This window comes from Pholis gunnellus (assembly GCF_910591455.1).
Source record: "Pholis gunnellus genome assembly, chromosome: 4".
Lineage (NCBI taxonomy): Eukaryota > Metazoa > Chordata > Actinopteri > Perciformes > Pholidae > Pholis > Pholis gunnellus.
In genome coordinates, this window is record NC_136530.1 from 8,657,844 (window position 1) to 8,671,096 (window position 13,253).

The 13,253-nt window shown below is 43.2% G+C and overlaps 1 protein-coding gene across 1 annotated transcript in view; it reads right to left on the reverse strand.

Moving 5' to 3' along the window:
- Nucleotides 1-1,309: 1,309 nt before the first annotated feature.
- cacna1ea (calcium channel, voltage-dependent, R type, alpha 1E subunit a) overlaps nt 1,310-13,253 on the reverse strand; it is a gene marked incomplete at its 5' end in the record, with an annotated part of 74,202 nt that continues 62,258 nt past the window's right edge. The window contains 19 exons of the mRNA XM_079157864.1: nt 1,310-2,574; nt 2,760-2,941; nt 3,402-3,549; nt 3,809-3,937; nt 4,237-4,405; nt 4,576-4,682; nt 4,988-5,088; nt 5,236-5,343; nt 5,442-5,547; nt 7,013-7,109; nt 8,699-8,826; nt 9,007-9,172; nt 10,046-10,137; nt 10,354-10,539; nt 10,685-10,765; nt 10,858-10,968; nt 11,700-11,864; nt 12,175-12,376; nt 12,961-13,098. Of these exons, the coding sequence (XP_079013990.1) occupies nt 2,017-2,574; nt 2,760-2,941; nt 3,402-3,549; nt 3,809-3,937; nt 4,237-4,405; nt 4,576-4,682; nt 4,988-5,088; nt 5,236-5,343; nt 5,442-5,547; nt 7,013-7,109; nt 8,699-8,826; nt 9,007-9,172; nt 10,046-10,137; nt 10,354-10,539; nt 10,685-10,765; nt 10,858-10,968; nt 11,700-11,864; nt 12,175-12,376; nt 12,961-13,098 (2,974 nt within the window). The 3' untranslated portion in view covers nt 1,310-2,016. The remainder of the gene's footprint in view (nt 2,575-2,759; nt 2,942-3,401; nt 3,550-3,808; nt 3,938-4,236; nt 4,406-4,575; nt 4,683-4,987; nt 5,089-5,235; nt 5,344-5,441; nt 5,548-7,012; nt 7,110-8,698; nt 8,827-9,006; nt 9,173-10,045; nt 10,138-10,353; nt 10,540-10,684; nt 10,766-10,857; nt 10,969-11,699; nt 11,865-12,174; nt 12,377-12,960; nt 13,099-13,253) is intronic.

Sequence of the window (13,253 nt, forward strand, 5' to 3'; positions counted from 1 at the left end):
GACGGACATCAAGGTTAAGTCCTAGGCTGCATCGTACATGTTAAGCACGGTCCTATGAACTACAGGCTGAAGCCTTAACCTAACCTGTATACTGTGTGAATCGAGCTTCATAGTCGACACACTTCAAAAGGTGGATTCTCTGCTAAAATACACATTTTTCAGTCCAGGACTTCCTGATCGGGACTCCAGCAGATGAGTGTGACCTTGTCTGGCCTGTGGATCCTCAGTCCAGATAAGTCCGGTGCTCACATTCCAGAAACATGTCAAACTCAACATATCACATTAACACGACAGCACGTGATATAAATATACATCTTATTTAAGGGGAACAACAAATGTTTGAACGTTGGAACGTTCAAAGGTATCGACAGTGCCGGGACTGAAAAAAAACATGAACATTTCTCTGCCCGCTGTTTTATCATTACTCTGTTGGTGAGGTGGTTTTAAATCACATTTAATATCATGGAAACATAAAAAATTAGGACTATCAGGCAGCCCTAGAACACATCTCTCTCCCACATCTCTCATTGTCACCGTGATCATGCATGTGGAAATCACAATACCTCTAGAGCGCAGAAAATACCATAATGCTTGATTCTACTGATCGATACATGGGGCCCCAGTGAGACGGAAACAATGTGGCAGTTAACCTGCAGACGAACCATACTGTGCCTGTTATTCCTCTTTTGTAAAAGCATCCATGTTGCATCACATGTAAAAAGGACATTAACTTTTCGTCACCACATGAAAGAAGGCAACACATCCTGAAGAAGACACGTCCCTGTCTCTATGTACCGGAAGAAAATGGCTTTAGTCGCCTCTCTGACGCGACATCGACAGCGGTTATCCAGCACAGAAACGTGAAGAATGAACATCCTTTTTGTCTGTCCTGCAGATGGTTGTACCTCAGGCTAAAGTCGTTATAGTTCATAGAGTAGATGCAGAACACTGGTTCTGTGTGAAATCCCCACCGGTTCCGGTCGTCATGACGGTCTCGTCAGCTTGATATCATGCCGACTGACCTGCAAGAGACACTTTAAGTTCTTCTGATTTTCACACATCTTCTCTTTTGGTCCAATGATGAACATTTTTTTCAGAAGGTTCCAGAAGGTGATATATTACAAATTCAGTGGTCCAGTATCCTGAGACAAAACATCTCTTATTCTGTAGATCCTCAGAATCATTTTCACACCACAGAGCCGACATAAACTTATACTGTGCTGCTCCAGTTGCAGGTACACCATCATTGTTTTCACATAAGGACAGAAAATTAACCTTCACTAGAAGTTTTGCTCACTTTAAGGTCTGGAACATGATTCCCTGTATTGGCTATCTATTGATTAGTGACTGTATAATGCCCCTGAACCATGTGAATACTCTTGTTGTAAACAGGAACTATGTTGAAGTCTAAATTGGCAAAATCCGCCTGAATCAACCCTTTTTTCATTGCTACTCTTACAACTAGGCACAATCAAAACAGCAACCCTCTCAAATGACCTGAACATAAGAAGGAAAAGCTAAATTACATTCATCGTATTACATTTTTTTTTACATGCTACCTCTATGTTCATCTACACAAAACGCACTCAGATCAGTTTCTTGGATTCAAAGAGAGGTTTGAACATCTTGGATCGACGACTCACCGTATTTTGTTAAAAAAAAACAATCAAAACACTAACTTTTGAGGGAAGGCTCGGCAACGCTTGGGTTTGCTGCTGTGATCGACTTGTTGTACAGTCAGTCTCTGCTGTTCTCTTGATTTGGCAACTTTTCTCTATTGAGAGCACACTCTCGTGTCCACACACACACAGCCTCCCTCCAGCTACAACAAACACACAAACAATCAAACACAAGAACACATTGCAGACAGACACGCAAGTGTCCGGATGAATAGCAGTAGAGTTCAGTCCTGCCTGTTATGCTACTGGTACTGAGAATACAAGTTCTCAGAGCCACAGAGGAGCCTTGTGGTGCCATGTGGAGCTTCTCCTGCATCCTCTTTGTCTCATGGTTTTTTTAGCAGCGGTCGTCCTCATCTGTGTCACTTAGCAGCTCGCTGGCTCCAGCTGGACCCGCTTGGCCCAAGTTCTTCCGGTAATGCCCGTTAGGAACCTGCCAGGAGTGTCTGAGCTGAGGGGCGGAGCTTATGGCATTGGCCCGTCCCAGGCTGGTTGCCACGGCAGTCTCAAAAGTAAGGGTCTCCTGCCCGTCGCCTGCCGCTCCGCCGCTGACGTCCTCGTGGATCGGTAGGTAGGGTTCAGAGATGTAGCGATGAGGAGATGGGTTGCTCGGTCCTGAAACCTGACCGCCGGATGACCCTTGAGCTGCAGTTAGGGGGCCGCCCTCCTTGTCAGCCCTCCACGGGGTCCCTGGGGAGCCACCAGCGCCATCCTGAGGCTGGGTCTGGTCCTCAGAGGGGGCTGCTGGTGCGGTGGGAGAGGTGTTGGCTTGGCAGACCAGAGGGGAGTAAGAGATGTACGGTCGCGGGCGAGACGGCGTCTGCGGCAGCTGGCGCCGATTACGAGGAGTACCAGACTCTGAGGCTGAATGGGCCGGGCTGCCTGATGTGTTCACCTGCAAACAACAGAAACACAATAATGCAGAGGAGTCCTTCTGCAGAGGAGTCCTGCTGGTTTTCACTGGATTCACCGGTACAAAAAAGTCCCTCACTTCATTGCGCGATACAAACCAGCACAACTTTGGGTCACAAATTCTTAATCTAATGCTTTGGTGTGTAATTGAACCCGTTGCACTCCTACCTGTCTCTGTAAGGTGTGTGCGCGTCCTTCGCTAGGAGAACGTGACCGTCTCCTTTCAGATGATGGATCGCGGCTGCGCTCCTCAGAGTTGCAGCGGGACACGTCAGGAGACAGCAGGTGGCGCCGTTCCTTAGATCGCCCTCTCTCATGACTGCTTGTTTCTCCGTGGTTTATTCGAGGACCTAAGAGGCGGGTAGATTTTAATGAGTCAAAAATATAAAATAAAGGGGAAAAAAACACCTCAGTTTTAGGTCAGAGCATGTAAAACATCCTTGTGGAGATCACAGTGTTAAACATATCCTAATACATTGATTTATCAAGTTTAAAAGGAAAATCCGTATTTTTTTCACCATATAAATTACAGGTACAATGATATAATTTAAGGAAATTGCAGGAATTACACTCTAAATAATAATAATTAATTATTTAATTAATGAGGACTATCCTTGCTGTCACTTTAGCTAAAATATGTTGATTCTGACGTTAAAGTCAACTGTGATTCATGCACAGCACTTGAACGAGTTGCAGCAGACACTGTACATGGATTTTGCTCATTTTACTTCCATGACTTCTAAACATTGATATGAATATGTATCATCAGGCTGTATGAGGTGCGACGTAATGCAACGTGTGTTCAGTGACCTCTGTAGCTCCTCTGACGAGGCCTGTATGTGCCGTCAGGACTGACTCTCTCCAGAGAGTGTTGCTCCTGCCAGAGGCCGTTCACACACTGGTCTCCGATGGTGGAGAAGGAGCGCTTCATCAGCTTACTGTCTGCTGACATCCCGGGCTACACACACACATCAAAGAACCAGGAAGGAATCACATAAGCGACTGTGAATGACGCCTAATATAAACACACTCTCATAATAAAAAAAACATATACATAAAGGCATATACACTGAAAACGTCATTATGCGATGAGCAAACTATAGACATTTTTTTTAATGAATTAATTTAAATAGTGACATTATTTTAAAGCACTTTCTGATACAACATGTGTTAGTTAGTGAATATCAGTTTTGATAAAAGTAATTACTCTTTATTACCGGTGGATCAACAGCCAGTCTGGGCATGGAGGACGCTCTGGCAGATGCTGTCCGCTGAGGTGATTTAATAGCTGTTGGGTCCTGCCTGGCCTGCTGCATCACTTGGTTGTACTCCACAACTTCTGGTACCTACACAAACACCACAGAAACGAGGGCTGGTTGTTTCCTGTTTATTTCTCTTTCCAAGTCTCTAATGAAGCACCGTAATGGTTTAACAACAAAGTTAATTAATAAACAATGCATCCCAGTACAGATGTTGCATATAGTTCCTATGCTCGTTTAAATTACAACATTACATTTCTTTTGCAGTCGTAAAACTAGCAGATAATAAGAGGGCGGTTATTGCCATTAATGGACTTTGGTCGATCAGATTCATTAGTTAATGAAAATCATTATGCAGTTTTCTCAATACTACATGTTACGGGTACCAGTGTGTTTAAGTGATGGTGGTGGGGATGTGGGTGGTGGTATGGGTGGTAGGGTGAACGATAGTTGTCGTCATCCTCTTCTTCCTTCTCCCCCCTGGAGCGGGACAGCGGCTGCAGGAACATCTCTTGTGGAGAGATGGGGCTGAGTGCCACGAAACCTCCTCTGGTGCTGAAGGAGCACAAACGGACACTGCATTATATACCCGCACACATGTGTCAATCATTGTTGATGATGATCAAGGAACAGGGGGGCAACTGTAAAGTCAGTCAGTGACCAGATCCTACCAGCATAAATAACCACAAACGAATATGGATAACAGTGTGGGTTTTTATATTTACAGAGCAGATCCGGCGCTGTGCCTGAGGAATGAAAGGGATTTGGCATTGCATAGGATTTCTTGAGGCAGAGAGGAGGCATCCATACGCTGGAACATAGGCGCATGTTTCTATGTGGGGAGATAAACACACACAGGGATGGATGGGAAATTAAAACAGGCCCTCCTATAATTACATGTGGACATGGATCAAATGAAAATTGACTGGGTTTTAGTGCACACAGTTCTCAGGCTAAATTTTAAACCAAACAGGTAAACCGTACAAAATTACAAATTTTAAATGACGGCCAAGAGGAAAAGAACAGAATTATGCAATAAAATCACTGCAAAATCAGCGACTCCTGGGTGCTTCCTAGGAATACATTTCCATTTAAAATGTTGTTATAATACACCTCAACATAAAAAAAGAGAAGCACCTGCTCTTCCAGTTGCTGTCGGAGCTTCTTGGCCTTGCTCTGCTTGTAGTAGTCCATGATCATCATGGCGGCATAGATCTTCCCAATGGTCATGTCACTGGCTGAAAAAGGAGAAAGCATCAGACCACTGTTATGACCCTTCAAGAGTACATTATCACATGAATTAACACTTACTACTACAGCTACTATGATAGATAACACGCGTTTCCTTTCATTGAGGTGTGAATTAGTGTACTGTCTGTTGTGACCTTTGTGAATGGGAACCAGCACATCTAACGTCTTCTGAGAGAGATGAGACCAGATGATACCGATCTCCTTCTGCAGGTCCAGGTCCATCTGATTTCTATCCTCCCCTCCTGGAGATATATATATATAAAAAATACATCAAGCGTGATTGAATGAGTTTTACACCACAGCGAATGTGTTCCAGTAAGGTTTTGATATTTGGTCTAACCTCTGGCTATCTTGATCTCCAGGGCGGTGCGGATGAGGGCCATGAGAGTGGAGGTGAAGTGAACGGACATATCATCGTCCACGGGCATGTTCATCAGGACTAGTCTCTGATGGCAGCAGAGAAGGTGTCGTAGTCAGACACAACCCAGCACCATTATACAACATACCACAATGAAAACGTGGATGCTCAGAGTGGCTGTGGTGGATCACAATGTCTTTATAATTGACTTAAATACTGCCATTATCTACAGATAACAAATTACAGTTTTTGTTTTTACAGTTTTTAAATCTCGCTATTCCAAGATGACGATTCGTTTAGCCAACAGACTTGACAATTAACTGTTTAGAGTTTAAATCATCAAGGTCGGACACAGGCAGGAATGCCATTGTGTTACTCTGTAATAAACAACATTTGAGTAAGTTTCAGCTCAAAGGAAAAACCTCTAGTTTGCCTGCTACTCCATAAAGATGTCACAGAGATAATTAGATCAACAAAATCTGATTTCAGGACAACTAGCTTTAAACAAATAATGAGCAACCATGACCTTTCTGAGCGTCATGACACAAAAATAAAAGTTCCCACTGAAATCATAATTTCATATAGTACAGCTTGCTTTGTTTAAATAAAGTTTTTGTTTAAATAAAGTTTTAAATAAAGTTAACTTTGAAATAATAACAAAAATACAGCTGATACAGAAGGATGGAGAGGTTTCCAAGAAAACAGTTTTGACAACTTGTCACTGAATGTCAATATCGAGAAATAACGGAAAAGGCTTTTTTTGGGGGATCTCGATACAACAATTTTGCAATCTCAACAAAACAGTCTGAGGTCACAAAGAGTGCGGACACATTTTTTCAAAATAAATGTTTTTTCTTGCCCTCTCCTGACCTTCTGTACATTTAGTTCACAGCAGTATGTGCTGTTTATCTAGTTTTATAAAAGCAGATACAACTCATACAACAACACACAGAGTATAGCGTTCATCTGCAATGGAGCATGCTGGCAGGCTCACAAACACACACAAACACACACACACACACACACACACACACACACACACACACACACACACAAACAACACACACATACAGTACATTTCACATTACACACAGATGCAACATTAGCATTAGGCTGTTGCAGGAGGCTCATGCAGACAGGTAAATGTAAGAAACAGAGAAGTAAGAAAGACATGAGCACAGTTTACAGCAGACTTCTACAAATGACAAGATTAAGCATGTAGATGTTTGACAACTCTCTGATTAATGGTAATGGCACTGGTTTGATAAATAAACTCCACCAAGACTCTTTCATCAGATAACAGCAAACAGATAATGACGTCTTATTTTCTTCTGCCAAACAAAGCAAAACAAGCCAATCATCGCTGTAGCACTTATCATCCTGCCAATGGAAAAACACTTGAACTTCAACAAGCAATACTGGATCATATGCCAACAGAAAAATAATGCTTTGTTTTTTCCAATGTGTGACACACAAAATGAGAGTTTACAGTGCCTGTCCTTGTTGATTAAAACATGAAGGCAGTGGCTGTTAGGCTCTAGTGTTTAGTCTACCTTATATGCCACCTTGGAGGGGCATTTCTTGCCCAGGCCTAGAGGTGGCGACATGTTGGTCAACATCTCATACATGTCAGTGTAATGGATACGACCACTGGGGGCGCCAGGTAGCCATGAAGATGGGGGATGAGAAAGAAAAGAAAAGAGGGAGGGAGAAAAAAAAGAGGAAAGAAGGGAGAGAAATGATGTCGGAGAAGAAATTGAGGAGTTTGGGGAGTGTGTGTTCCCAAGGGATGGATGAGGAAAAGATCACAGGAGTGGGTGGAGGGTAAAAGAGAGGAACAAGAATGGAGGAGATACAAGAGAAAGGATTATTCCAACAAGGCATCACATAGAAGTAGGGAGTAAAGTGGGGGAAAATAAAACAGGTTGTATTCTTTCTATGCTGCCATCAGGGCATAGAAATCTGGGAAAAGGAGAAAACATGATGAGCAAAGGAATGACAGCCTCACTGGATCTGGTACAAATATCAAATACTTACTGTGTAGCCTTGTATGTGTGTGAGAGAGAACTAAAAACATCTTTAAAACCAGATCCAAAAGGTAGAAAGAGACAGGCCTCCCCCAAATTGCTCTACAACCGCATCAAAAGTACGAATTTTAAGTACCTTGATAAAATGATAATCCTGAATGAGGGATGTCCTGTTCCTTAGTACCCTAAAAATCGAGTGTCGTCATTCTTTGACCTGAGTAACACACCCCTAAAGGTCAAGCAGGGCAGTGATAGCTGGTGAAGGGAAGGAAAGGAGGGATAGGAGGAGGTTAGGAAGGATCCCACACGAAAGAGGCAGAGGGGTGGTGTTTGCTGGGGGAACCAAACCTTGCATGCCACCCTGTGCGGGCAGTTCTTTCCAAAGCCCAGGGGAGGTGAGATACAGCGTACAACTTTGTACATCTCCTTATAGTGGAGCCTAGCACTGGAAAGAACATACATGTCTTTAGTTGTGCATCAATGAAGCCTTGTAGTGTAAGGGGAACAAATTCATTTTCTTTACTCTGTAACAAACACAAACAGGAGCAAACGTGCTGGGCAGACATCCCAACATTTCCATCCATATGTGTGTATAAGTGTATGGAGTTGCTTTAGTCTGTTAATATTTTACAGCATGACTGTAGAACACATCATTTGACATCAATGAAATCTGTAGCAATAGTGCACAATCTCGGAGCCCATCGGCTAATGGTCTGCCGATGGATGAGCCTCTGGAGGGTACAGCTAATATTTTGAAGGTTTTCCTTCCTCTTCAAGACATCCTCTTCTGTACGCCGGCCATTGTTTACAGTCTGATTAGCAACTTGAGACCCCAGAACGGAGTTTGAGTTGAGAGACGACGTCTACGGCTTATCTTTATAAAAAGATATCTGAAAATCAATGCAAAATGCATTTTTTTTTAAACGCTAAATCGTAGTCAGACGACAGCCGATGGGTTTTCGAAGATTGCATTTCTGCGGATGTCTTCCGCCTCTTTTGCTCTCCACGTGGACTGTTTAACTGCATACAACCAAAGCCGGCTCAAACGTGATTGGTAAATACTTCTCGGACCACAAATAAAAACCAGAACGCTCACAATCTTGGCCCCTTGCCGACAGATTCTGCATTCATATGCAGATATCTGTTTATAGAGATTAGTGTGTGAACAGCATTACTTTTAATGAAACGTTAGTGTAGCACAGAGACACTGACCAGGCGGCGCGGTCATACTCCCCCCAGATCCGGACAAACTCATCCAGGTGGTGAGGACCCAAGATGGACGAGTCTCTTGTCAGATACTCAAAGTTATCCATGATCACAGCCACAAACAGGTTCAGCATCTGGACAGGAGGAAGAGGAGAAGCCATGACATTGATTCACGTGAGCATGGAAAAGTGCTTAAAGGGGGAATTATGAGCATAGTGCTCAAAATAAAAAGAGGAAAATAATCAAAAAACAGCTGTTTTTGTTATTGTCTGCAATTTGGAGGAATCATTTACTCTCCAGTTTCCCCGTCTTACCAGGAAGGAGCTGAAGAAGATGAACGAGACAAAGTAGAAATAAGCGAAGTCGGAGCCACAGCCCCCCTCCGGTCCGGACGTCGGTACTGCTGAAGGGTCCGTCTCGCACTTTTGTCCCCCCAGACAAGACAACATGATCTCCTGCCATGACTCCCCTGTGGCACTCCTGGACACGCAGATATTACACAACACCAGGAGGAGGAGGAGGGTGGGTTAGGACTCGAGCAGTCTAGCTCACAGCTTATTCACAGTGACGTCAGCCATCTGGTAGGTGCCGTCAACGCATCGAGACTCGCACCACTCGCTTAAGAGACAGCTTTTAGATGCTCCATATGTGAGACCTTGTTGTGTAGTAGTTATTCATACATTTACAGTATATTCTCTATGCATCGGTGCTTAAATGTTATTGTCAATGTTTTATACAGTTGTTTTTTTAATTAGTTTTAGTGCAAGTGTAATGCATCTAGCAAGTTGTTCTGCCATGTTTTACAGATTTCAGAGCCAAAGAGATCGATTCTCATCGTGTTTAAATTTACATTGTTTTTCTTCACGGCTTATGAGAACAAACTTGAACCTCAACATGGAGACATAAACACAACACTCAACTACGGTCGAGATAGCCATTTCATTATTTGACCCACTCTGCTTTCTAAAACTCTGAGTGTTTTGCAGAGCTAATTGCAAAAGAGTTAAGTGGTACACTGCAGCCTCTATCACCGCTTGACACTGAGTAGCCCCTTGGGTACTTAGAAAGCAAAGCTTAACTACCATAACCTAGCAACGTTATTCACAATACATTAAGGAAATGTGTTATTTTGCGAACCAACTGTAGCAATGCGTGTAGTTTGGATCGCTGCTGTATCTCAATTTAACTGAGACTAACTATTCTGGAGTACTGAAGCGAAGCGAACGGGATTTAGCTGAGAGTTGAATTTCAGATTGGATCGTGGGAACAATTGTGTCTCTGTTGATCTGAAACAAACGGCAAAAAGTCTAAAGCTGCTTGAAAATCAGGACTGAAGATCTCAAGGTGTCCTACCTGAACAGCAGCATCAGAGCACCAGAGAAGGTCTTGAAGTTGTTGTGCTGCGTAATGTGAGTCTCCTCGTTGAGCTTAATGTTGCCAAACACCTGATTCACACAGATACACACACAAAATCCTTAGCAGTGACAGAAATGATGTCATGCCCGGCCATTATGCATGTGTTTGTTGTGAGTATTTATATTTCACCATGAAACAAATATACTTATGATGCTGAGGGACGCTGCGTAAAAATGGTACATGTAGAACATTAAACACCACCTCCACAGAGCTACAGAGGCCGATCTACCATGTGTCTTTCTAACCTGCATGCCAATGATGGCGTAGATGAAGAAGAGCATGGCGATGAGCAGGCAGACGTAGGGCAAAGCCTTGAAGGACTGGACGAAGGTCCACAGAAGAATCCGGATGGTGTAACCCTGTCTGAGCAGTTTGATCAGACGGGCTGCTCTGAACAGCTTCAAGAAACTCATGTTGAACGTATCAACAAACTGTAAGAACACAGGGGAGAGGAAGGAGACTGTTGTTTACTTGTGGCGCTGAGGGAAGTCAGCTTGTCATACACAGGAATACAGTATTACTGTTCACATAAATCTCTCTCTTTCAGTGTCAGTCTTGTGTGTTTTTTCTTATTACCTGCAAGTCAACCACGATCTCTGTGATGCTGCCCAACACGGTGATGAAGTCGAAAATGTTCCAAGTGTCTCGAAAGTAGTTCTGTAGATACGGGAAAGACGCTTTGAGCCATTTCTAAAGAGTGACCTTAAAATGAACATTCCGTCAGGCTGTGCGTTGCTCTTTTCTCTCACCAGAAAGCCGAAGGCCATGATCTTGAGGACGCACTCAACGGAGAAGAGGACAGTGAACGCTGTGTTCAGGTGCTTCAGTACGGCCTCGTATGCCGGCGGGGCAGAGTAATACTGGAAATAGAGAGGCGGCAGGGGTTAAACTACGTGAAATCTGTGTTATGAGAAGGATTAAAAAGCGGAATATTCCCTAACCAGTTCACTGAACTTCAGCCCTGCACGCTGCTGATCTACAGGTTGATGGAAGATTTTTCCAGACCCATAAATAGTGCCTCAGTCTCTGCACCTTTCATCTGTCGCACTATAAAAGGAGTCATTCCTCTAGGGGCGGCAGCCACAGTTAATGAGGTCATGCTAAATAGCAGCCCCTGGACATTATAGATCAATATTTAATACAGGCTGAGTCACCCTGCGCCTGTCTGTCTGTCCGTCTGTCTGTCTGAACAACCAGCACAGCCGAAGAAAAGGCCAGTTCGGAAAATAAACAGTGGCGAGGGAGGGGTGGGAAAAATGGAAACATCAGCAGATCTAAATGAAAACATCACAGTGTGTGGAGGTGATCTACACATCCATATTTCCCGTTAGAAGTGACACATCTTGGCTTATTTTAAAACCAATGTGTTAACAGTCGCAAGTTCCTGACAGAATATGTTGCTGAGGGGCAACACAAGGTGTGTTTTTTCCCCCCATTATCAAACAGGGATATGTGGAAAATGGCACATCATCTGTAGGAGTGAGAAGACAGATGCAGATAATGGTAGAAACTGTCACACCGGTTGTTGTCCTCTCATTCTGATCCAACTGGGAGCTTTTGTCTTTGATTTTTCTCTCTTCATTATCCTCACCTTCATCATCAGTACAATGGTGTTGAGAGCGATCATGGCCAGAACGGTGTACTCAAAAGAAGGCGACACCACAAAATGCCACAGACGGTATTGGAATGTGTGCCGGTTCTGGGGCATGTAACGGGTCAGGGGCTTGGCGCTGATGGCAAAGTCTATACACGCCCTCTGAAATGAAGAAAACAGGGGAAAAGGCTTTTTTTTCTGTTTGCTCCAAAGGGGAAAAAATTGATGTTTCCCACAATAAGAAGAATATTTATGGATTAACAAAGACAGTCAGACTACATTTCATCTATTTGGGCTTCATAGACTAGACTGTAAATATATACTTTGCATAAAGTAAAGAGACAGAGAAAGGGAGAGAGAATGAAAAAACTGATTAGACGGACTAGAAAGGAGCTTAAGGGTCATTAAACGAAGAAAAGAAAAGAGACAGAGCAAATGTTAATGAGTTGTTCCTTCATCAATCGCCCTTTACCTCATTTTTTTCAAGGCTGCACTCCTCCATCATCTTATCGCCCTGTTCCTGGAAGGTGATGATGATGAGAGCCACGAAGATGTTGACGAAGAAGAAAGGAAAGACGACGAAGTAGATGACGTAGAAGATAGACATCTCCATCCTGTTGCCGTGGCTCGGACCTCTGTCCTCCTCTGTCACATCCACTGAGTGCTGCAGAACCCTGGAAGACCAATGACACAATGCTAACTAATGCTAACGCTAATGCTATTAACAGCTCGAGCAACAACAAAGAACGGCACAAGAACAGCAATCATTTTCCTGTAGCACCCACTGAAAATATATTAAACTCCTTAAAATCATTCACAAAATCAAGACTCTTGCATACTTACAGCTACTTACAGCAGCTATTAGTTAAGGAAGAACTTTCGTTCACCGGGGCGGGGATCAAAAGCCCATTTGCTACTTAGAGGAGGATATAATTTATTTCCACAGCAGCAGTCAACTAATGAGGGCTGGAACTGTACAAACCCACAAGCACTGTCGGTGAAATATTGGTATAACCTTATTGTGAGATAACAAATGGCAAAGTATTTGATAAGTTAATCACATATATTATATTTCCGTCATCAAAGGTCAGATTTGACCATTACCAAAGAATAAGCCAGTTGTTAAAAGGTTATAACCCTCATAAAAGCTAATGAGCCCTCTAAGAATGGAAAATGATATGCGGGAAAACTCCTGCTGAAGTTTCTTAACCAGAATAAGAATTAGCACTCATCCGCTGATTCCCGTCAAGACACTCACTGAGGCCATCCCTCTCCAGTGGAAACAGTGAAGAGAGTGAGTAGAGCCCAGATGACGTTGTCGTAGTGAAACTCGTGTCTCTTCCAGTCTCTTCTCTTCACCTCCTTCTTGTCCTTCGCATAGTCTATGTAGTAACCCCTGGAGGAGAAGGAGGAGACCAAATGAAAAAACATTAAGAAAAGTTAAGAATCATATATAATTTGAAAGGGTGTGGAAAGATCATAACATCTGACGCAAATAAAAAAAATAATTAAGAAAGAAAGAATGAAGAATATAAATTGGAATGCAGAAAA